This window comes from Apium graveolens, chromosome 4 (assembly GCF_009905375.1).
Source record: "Apium graveolens cultivar Ventura chromosome 4, ASM990537v1, whole genome shotgun sequence".
NCBI lineage: Eukaryota > Viridiplantae > Streptophyta > Magnoliopsida > Apiales > Apiaceae > Apium > Apium graveolens.
This window is the reverse complement of record NC_133650.1, coordinates 176,261,276-176,271,041: the sequence shown is the minus strand read 5'-3', so window position 1 is coordinate 176,271,041 and position 9,766 is coordinate 176,261,276. Positions and strand designations below refer to the sequence as shown.

Below are 9,766 nucleotides of genomic sequence, written 5' to 3'. Positions count from 1 at the left end.
ATCACTGTCCTGGCAGGCCTAGCAATTTCTGGAACACTGTTTATAGATAATTGGTACATGATTAATAATTTCAGTTAAAAAAAATTGCAACCTTAGTCTCATGCACTAATATTTTGATTAGCAATTTTGTTATATAAAATAACAATTACATTATATACAGCCGAATAAATCATACTCTTCTCATCCTTTTTACTCATTCTCATCTCATTCTCATTTGAAGTTAACAATATTTTAATTCCCGATTTTGATTTCACACCACAAGCCAGACACGGCCTCTGTTTATATCATGTTCTTATGTTTTTTTATTGGAGAATTTTACATGAAACACACAGATTCATAAGTTTTATCAAAAAAATAATGTCGCAATTTATTTGAAAGTAACAAAATAATTTGAGGAATGTAGAATTTTCACAAATTATTAAATGATGATAATTGATAAAACTCTTGTAAATAATGTAAATGACACACTTTCACATGCATTTCACAAATTAAAATACATGTAATTTGGGAATAAGTTTGAAAATTTGTAGAATAAAAACAAATTCTACTGAATTAAAAATTGAGCCACCAATCTATTGCAGAAAAGTATTTGGAAGGCAGAAAATTACGCAGTTAATTGCAGATAATTACGCACTTGATAAAAGAAGCACTTACCAAAAATTAACAGAATTAATCGGCCCGAATAAATGTAAAATGTAATATAGAAAGCGACAAAGACACTGCATACATATAAATTAAGAAAAAGATTAGAGTACTATTTTGCAGGACACACGAAGTGACCATTACACACTACTGCCATAGATCATCATCATCATTATTATGGGAAGATAGGTAATAATAAAGAAACAATTTAATCTATTTCTCTCGCAGACACTCAGAGAGATTGATTACTCTCTCTCTCTCTCTCTCTCTATGCATCTATATTTATAATTACATAGAAAAAGCCTGCGTTGGGGAAAGGAATCCTACCGCTTAAATCTCTCTCTCTCTCTCTCTCTCTCTCTCTCTCTCTCTCTCTCTCTCTCTCTCTCTCCTCTGTCTGAAACATTACATACTCTGAAGTCTGAACTAGTAGTAGTAGTAGAAGAAGAAGAATCTGCACTGTTCTCTGTAGTTGATACATAGGTAGACATACATACATTGTCTGTTCCCTTCTCAGCCTACCACTTTGTTACCAATCCCAGCTTTTCATCAAACACAGATACGACTACTATTTACCCTTTTCCCCTCTTATATTTCTTTCTTATTCATACCAAATTTTCTTCAAAATGGGTGAAGAATCATTACCACTGAATCCCTCCGATAGAATTATTGAACAGGTAACCTACTTTCTCTTGTTCTCTCTCCTTTTCTTTTGTTGGTTGTAGAATTGTGTTTCCTATGATCCTACCTATCCATTTTCACATTGTTAGGTATTTATATAATTTACACACATAAATTTTGCTCCGGGATTGCTTGTTTATACTGGAATTGAACCACCAGCAATGGAAACCAATTTATAGTTTTTTTTTTTTTTATTATGTCCATTCTATGATCATTCAAATTTCTTATTTTCAGATTTCTGGTAATTTAAGACATTTAAACATGAAAAAGTATATACATGCGTTTGTGTTTTTTATTTTAATTTTATAGTTGCATTTTTGTATCTATCTCCATCAGCTTTGGTCTCCAAAAGGTTCTAGACATTGTCATCGTTCCAAAGAGGGCACAATGATTCAAGACTTGTTAGATTTACAAAATGATAAAATTTGTGTTTTTCTTAATTTGCTAAATAATAAAATTGAGTTTTCCACACAAATTATCTTTTTTTTTTTGTCTGTATAGTGCCTCTATTGAATTTTCAATGGCTAGCCAAGCTTAGTAAATCCATTCTGTTACATTTATTCTTTTGCTTGTTAATTTATATTAAAGTGGCCAGAATGTTTTTGTTTCTCAATTTGTTTCCTACCTTTTTGTAGGCAATTGTGACTTTGAAGAAGGGTGCACAACTTTTGAAGTGTGGCCGAAGAGGAAAGCCAAAGTTCTGTCCTTTCAGGCTATCCACGGTATGCAGTTTTTAACTTTGCTCCGCGTTCTGTTATAATCCCGCAACAATGTGTTTAAATGTCATGCATATGAATCTTTTGCAAATACGTTGTCATTGTCTGCAGAAGTACACAACAATATTTAAGCATTCACTTGTTGCATCAGAATTTTCGCTTGATAACAGGAGGAGAGATTTTACTATATTTATATCTCTTCCTTTCCCGAACAAAAAATGCTGAGATGCAAAAATTCGTGTTTGATGCTTGAAAAATTAGAAATCAATTGGTCAGAATCAGATCAGTAAGCATGCTAACTCAATGGTAGATAGTGCTTTTTTATTAGTAATGGAAGTGTTAGGCGATAGCTGTTATCTTATTAAACCCAAAGAGCCAGACAAAGGGGTAGAAGGTTAATCAACTGACTAAGAGTCACTTAACCTTATTTGGAGGATTACTATTTATAGAAGAAGAAAAGAGGAAGAGGAAGAAGACACTTAAAGGTTATCTATTTTGAAATTTGAAGCATAGTTTGCAATATGCTTACCAGAAGCAGGCCACTGTTGATTGAGATGAGGTTTTAATAATCATTTTGTATATAAGTAATAAGGTTGCTAACTTCACCTAATGAGCCTGATAAATATCATAGTCTTAACTAAAAAATGTCAGTGATTCGTGATTGTAAACTACAACTTAAAAGTTGTCAAAGTAAATGATAGATCATATTTATTTTATTTTTGCACGACATTTTGCTATCAACTTGCAGCATTTTGATATATTTGATGCCGCTGTAGTCAAGGAAGCTCTATATATATTCAACACAATAGATATTATTGTCTACCTCTGTATTTCACTATTATTTGTTTAGCGAGTATCGTAACTTTTCAGGTGCCTGAAATACACGATTTCTTTCATTTCAGGATGAGAAACTATTAATTTGGTACTCTGGTCAAGAGGAACGACAATTGAGATTAGCCTCAGTGACAAATATTATTCGTGGCCAAAAGAATGTAATTTAAGCTGATTTTTCATTTGGCATTTTGGTTAAACTTTTGTTCAAAATAATTTGTTGATAATGCTTGTTCTTGTTATACATCTGTTATCAGAAGCCATTTCATTCAGAAAGAGAATGCCAGTCTATTTCAATACTGATAGCCAACAGTGAACACTCTCTCGATCTGGTAAATTAATACACTTGCACGAGCATAACTTTCCTTCTGATTTGAAGTTACTCGTCACACAGGCTGTAATTTTTAGCATGTATCTCGCTGTCTTATACCTAGATTTTCAAAGACAAAACCCAAGCTGATTCTTGGTTCCTTGGCCTAAGAGCTGTAATATCTAGAAGCAACCGTCCTAGATTTTGTCGAATCTCTGAAAGTGGAAGATCGTCACAAAGTTGTGTAAATAGTCCAGCTGGTTATATGAGAAGAAAGCATAATCTTGGACTTTCAGAGGATACTACTACCAGAATTTCGCAGGTTTGTCTGCATCTCGAGTAATTCATTTACACCGGTTGCTTTCTGTTGACGATTAAGGATGTTAAGTAGAAAGTGACTGGCTTGGCTTTCTAAGTCATCTTTATAATAAATGTTAAATATTAAGAGATTGGAAATTTACATGTAGAGTCATTTAAATACAAAATATAACAGACACCTACATATTTGATCAGGGTATGCTTCGAACTTATACTTTACGCTACTACTGTACCTTGGCCGTCAGAGAATAAAAATTGTTATTGTATCAAACATGTCAAAAAGAAACAAGATAAACCCTTTTGTGCTCCAGGTAAGTAGAGTGGTAAGGTGGATTATTAATCCATGCTGCTACATTGTAACAGAGCTAAAACCTAACGCTTCAGCCTTCAGGCAATAATGGACGCGCCAGTCAGTTTCGAAACCAGCTTGTAACTGTAGATTGTTACGTCTTTCAGCTTACTATTGTAAAAACTATCAGAAGCTGGATTGAAATGGAGAAACAGTGTTACCTCTTTAAGTTTAGTTCCCTCCCAATTCTTCTGATCCATTTCTTAAATGATTTTATTTATCTTATTGTCCCCACTAAGTTGGTCAGTGCTCATCCCTCCCTGCTGTCACTTTTACTACATGAAGTTGCTTTTGATTTAATTATTGAATAATCCCTAAATTTTTCAGCAGTCAACTAGTCCTCTTTTGTTTTGAAGGTCCGCAGTTTAGCCGGGAGTCCACCTCAGTCATTCTCAGAGAAGTGTCTTCCTGATGGACTTTCTTGTTCTTCGAATAGCTTTTATTCTGAATCAAGTTTATCCAGCATGCAAAATATAATGGATACATTAACCCCAAATTCTCCATATATTGCACCAGATGATCTGAACAAAAGAGGAAAGATATCTGCAAGCACGGAAACTCAAATTAGTATGCTTGATCGATTTATGACACCTGCTAATGAGTCTCCGAATGATATTTTAAGAGATATATTTTTTTGGGGGGAAGGACTAGAATCAGGAACTTTGGGAGGTGTGGTTGACAAATTTGGCTGTAACAGTGACATCACAGTGGATGCATTGTTGCCCAAGTTATTAGAATCGACTACAATGCTTGATGTGCAAAAAATATCTGTAGGAGGAAAGCACGCAGCTTTAGTAACTAAACAGGGAGAAGTTTTCTGCTGGGGTGATGGGAGGGGAGGGAGGCTTGGTCATAAAGTCAACATGGATGTCTCCTGCCCAAAAGTCGTGGAATCCCTTTCTGGGATCCAAGTAACCTCTGTCGTTTGTGGTGAATATCAAACATGTGCAGTTACACTTTCTGGTGATCTATATGCATGGGGAGACAATTTTCACGGAACAGATATATCAGTTTCCAACAGGATAAGAAATAATTGGTTTCCTCACAGGCTTTCTGGTACATTAGATGGTTTAATCATATCAAATGTTTCATGTGGTGATTGGCATACAGCAATCTTGTCAACATCTGGGCAATTATTTACCTATGGAGATGGGACCTTTGGTGTTCTTGGGCATGGGACTACTCAAAGCATTTCTGAACCAAAAGAAGTTGAATCTCTGAAGGGTTTAAGAGTAAAATCTGTTTCATGTGGAGCATGGCATACTGCTGCTATAGTGGATATCATGGTTGACCATCTCAAATCCGATGATCCTGCTGGTAAACTATTTACTTGGGGTGATGCGGATAAAGGAAGGCTTGGTCATTCTGATCAAGATATGAAGCTGGTACCAACATGTGTAGCCCAACTCGTTGATCATGATTTTATTCAAGTATCTTGTGGAAGAATGGTAACTGTTGGTTTAACTAATGTAGGAACAGTTTATACAATGGGAAGTTCAGTGCATGGACAATTAGGAAATCCACAAGCAGCAGATAAATCAGTCACTATTGTTCAAGGGAAGCTCAAGCATGAGTTTGTTAGAGCAATATCAGCAGGTTCCTTTCATATTGCTGCCTTAACGTCAAGAGGAAAGGTGTATACATGGGGAAAAGGTACAAATGGGCAATTAGGACTCGGTACTATAGAAGATAGAAGCTCTCCTGCTCTAGTGGAGGCTTTAAGGGATAGGCAGGTCGAAAGTATTGCCTGTGGATCAAGTTCTATAGCTGTAATTTGTCTACACAAATTTATATCCAGTACTGACCAATCAGCTTGTAGAGGATGCAACTTGGCTTTTGGGTTCACAAGGAAAAAACATAACTGTTACAACTGTGGTCTTTTGTTTTGTCGTGCATGTAGTAGCAAGAAGTCTCTACATGCCTCACTAGCATCTGTTAAAAGCAGACCATCTAGAGTATGTGATCAGTGTTTCAATCGTCTACAGAGGACAGCAAATCCAAATAAGCTTGAAACAGTTAGTCCACAACCAGTATTAGTCAAACAGAAGGGATTTCTCACTGAAAGAAGTAACACTGAAGATGTAATTGCACCTTTAAAAACCTTTCATAGCAGCGGTAGCCAATGTGGAGACATCCAGACTATAAAAAATGAAGGAGAATTTGAGCATCCTCGGGATGCCAATTCTCCTTTGTCAGGCGGGTTATCAAGATGGGGACAGGTTCCTTCCCCTTTATATTTTGGCTGGAAATATAGAGAGCAGAAAAATAGCCTTTCTCCTGCTAGTGAAGATCTATTACCTTGCAAAATTGCAACTGTTGAGGGAGGATCAAAGTCAAATCATGTTCATGCCAAAGAAGTTGAGGACTTGCGAGCTCAGGTATTATAACCTATGGCATACCATTACATAAACATTTCCATGTTTATCAGTAACTTAAGTGCTGAATGCTTGATAGGTTGAGGTTCTTGAAAAGCTATGCCATTCTAGGCAGCAAAAAATTGAGGAGTATAAAAATAAGATTGAGGAGACTTGGTCACTAGCAAAGGAGGAAGCTGCCAAGTCTAAAGCAGCCAAGGAACTTATAATAGCTTTGACATCAAGGGTAAAGTTTTTTCATTTCTTATAATTGTTGTATTTTCTTTTAAGTGTCATATTTATCGAGCTATAAATGTTTTAATTAGTACTTAAGAAATAGCTGGGTTTTAAGTATACTTTTCTAAAAATACATATATGATAGTTCCTCATTTAATTATTTATCATACAATCACATGTTTGAAGGAAATTCCTTCAACCCATGACCACCAGCAACTTTTATAAAATTAGCTAGGGGAAGACAATTGAAACAGACATACGGAAGTGGTAATGATTACAATAGAAAATAAGTCACACATGTTTATGTACGATTTATATAGAGTACCTTCTAAATTCTAATGTGTATATATATTGCTGGCACACACACATGTGGTAGAATAATAATTTTGTAATGTGATGTGCAGCTTCATGTGATGTCGGAGAAGCTTTGTGCAGGAAGAGAACTCAAAGATCAATCTTGTGCAAATATGTCCCAAATTATTCCGATATGTACAGATACCCCAACCTTAAAGGATGTGCACCCTATGTTTGTTGTTGCAAATGCACGTACTGCAAATGGAAGACGAGAAGAAAGAACCGTTGACAGCGCATGTAACACTCCACTTTTGTTTTCTAGTAAGACAAGGGCCACGTCCAATAGAGAATCCAACAGTAGTGACAGTAGATCAGCTGAAGAATCATGTGTAAGAAGATTAGACTCAGAACATAATGAGATTAAACCAAAGGTTGACTGGGTTGAACAGTATCAACCTGGTGTATATATTACATTTACTATTTTGCCAAGCGGGCAGAAAGGTCTAAAGCGAGTTAGATTCAGGTAAAAAAATTTCACCAGTGCATGTAGTCAAGTATGCTTTTCTTATATCTTGGCGGGTTCATCGCATTCAAATTATACCAATTTTTTCTTTCAAAGTTAACCAGCCTTGCTTGTTTATATTTTGTATAGATGATAAAGCTTAATGTTCTTGAACTTGAGACTGATTGCTAGTTTCATTCTTATTGTTCATTTCTGATTAAAATAACTATATGCTATGGTTGTTAGATTCTTTTCATGTGGTTTATTTATGAAAGACAACTAAGATTTGGAATTGCCTTCAACAGTAGGAGAAAGTTCACGGATAAAGAAGCCGCAAGTTGGTGGGACAAGAATCAACTAGAAGTATACCAGAGTTATGGAATTGAAGAATATGTAGGCTCAAACCACGACCAAGACACATCAAAATGCTAAATTTGCTACAGCTTGTGCAGAAGGCCAAAACCAGATGATAGACAGGGTAAAAAAAGACAGAAAAACCGAAGGGTGATGTACAAGTTTTAGTTGATGCATGACAGGAATATAGAAGCGTTGGAGCAATATATGATCATGTCTATCTGTTGAATTACATACTGGTATGTAGTCTTTTCACTTTATATTCTTGGTATAGTTTTCAATGTAACGGCTCTCTTTACTGCATCACTCGAACATTTTCCGGAAGAGTATAATGCTAATTTCTTGGTTTTGTTTGCCTTGAATTAACAATATAAAATCAGTTTATAGATCATTTAAGACATGTCAATTTTTAGATGTCCTATGAAATAAAATATCTGTGAATTAACAATATATGTCAAATTATAGATCACTCAGATAGAACTTCTTGATGGATGTTCTCCAAATAAAAGTTTGATTGTGATATTTATGTGGCCCTTAACAAAATATGTCCTAATTACCAATATCGCTTTTTACGACAGTACTAGTAGTCTAGTACCACTAAGAGCAACTCCAATAGAGTCCTAGCATGTTTCTCAAAAATATTATTATAAAAATGGATCTTAGTGTTTTAGGATATTTTATTGTAATTCAACTCCAACAACATTGTTTATAAGTGTATCCTATTAATATTTTATTATTATATTTAAACTCTAGTTATGCATTTGAAATGGAGAAGTTTAGAGAAATGATTTTTTTATTATTAAAAGCAAGATAAGTAATCACTAGTGGTTCCTTATAAATAAGGCATGAGAGAAAGATGCTAACTATTTATGGAATCACTAGCATACCGTTGAAACTCAAATTTGTGCAACATTCCTTAAATTTTAGTTTAGGATCACATATAGCTAATATGTTGGAGTTGCTCTAAAGCATTTTGTGCTAAGCTTTGGTTGCAACTAGTGCACTCAATGTTAAAAGACATTTCCACCAACGGATTTGTCAAACTTTAGTTTTTCTTTAAAGAAATTTGAAGGCTTTAAGCTTAAAATTGAATGTATAAGCTAGGGATAGCGAACAGAGGGTGAGCAATTGAAAGGGAAAATCAGCTGGAGATGAAGCATGTTCTAAAGTTTTACAAAATCCAGCAGGCCTTACCAAGTGGTGATAAAAATAAGCAAGGGAATGAACATATTGAAGAGTCTATGAGAGCCAGTAGACATTATGAAGTGGTGCAAACAAATGATGATAAAAATCAGCAAGTGGTTGAATATATTCAAAATTCTATGATACCCATTAGGCACTGTCAAGTTGTTCAAGCAAGTGAGCATGAATCAGCAAAGAATAGAGGATATTTAAAATTGCATGGGATAGAGTAGGCTTTATGAAATGTTTCAACCAAATGAACATGGGAATCAGAAAAAGATCAAGGGCGTTCACGTTGATGATGAAAGATGGTAAATGTTTTTTCAAAATTTTGTAGCAGCAGAACATTTTCGATCCTTCATAAATATTGGAGAAATTATCAAGTTCATTGAATCGGTGTGAAATCCTAAAAAGATAAATATGTAGTTTCTTTAGAATATAGTTTAGAAATGCAAATGCAAATGCCAATTTTGTTTCAGGAATTGATTGAAATTGTTACAAATGAAGATCTATTGGGAAAAGAAAAACTGCAAATAATACTTGAATATCGGGATCGTTTGATTCAATATGTGGTATCGGGTTGAAATTACGAATCGGGGTTAGAGTGGTACGGTGATCATATATTGTATTTGATATCTTGTATTTGGTTGAGTGTTATAATAAATATTTTTAATTTAAAATACGCTAAGTCAATAATTTGAATTTAATTAAATATATTAATTTTATTATTATTTTAATATATTTTAGGTTTATAGATTTTTTTAAGTACTAAATATTTATATTTAATTGCTTAAATAAAAATTAAAATAGGGAAATAAAAGTTGATACTCATATACTTCCCTCATACCCACCTCCCTGCTTGGTATGAAAAATTCATAACTTAGGATTTTAGGAATGAATATAAAATTCTATTTTTGTGAACTAAACGTGAGGTATGGGGTTGGAATGGCTGAAAGGCATACCAATCAGAATGTGGCGAACCAAACTATCCGAGTT

The 9,766-nt window shown here is 34.4% G+C and overlaps 1 protein-coding gene across 5 annotated transcripts; it reads left to right on the top strand.

Moving 5' to 3' along the window:
- Positions 1–774: 774 nt before the first annotated feature.
- Positions 775–9,297, top strand: LOC141720442 (PH, RCC1 and FYVE domains-containing protein 1). Of its 5 annotated transcripts, none has more exons than XR_012574351.1 (10): positions 775–1,319; positions 1,959–2,045; positions 2,942–3,031; positions 3,128–3,202; positions 3,305–3,502; positions 4,204–6,225; positions 6,302–6,448; positions 6,843–7,255; positions 7,540–7,827; positions 8,693–9,297. XR_012574351.1 is itself a non-coding variant. In XM_074522864.1 (9 exons), exons 1-9 carry the CDS (start codon positions 1,269–1,271, stop codon positions 7,664–7,666), a joined length of 3,210 nt encoding a protein of 1,069 aa, XP_074378965.1. In that variant the 5' UTR covers positions 775–1,268; the 3' UTR covers positions 7,667–7,941. The 5 variants fall into 5 exon arrangements, 1 of the variants encoding a protein (XP_074378965.1); XR_012574352.1 differs by having other exon boundaries at positions 8,689–9,297; XR_012574354.1 differs by having other exon boundaries at positions 8,773–9,296.
- Positions 9,298–9,766: the final 469 nt, after the last annotated feature.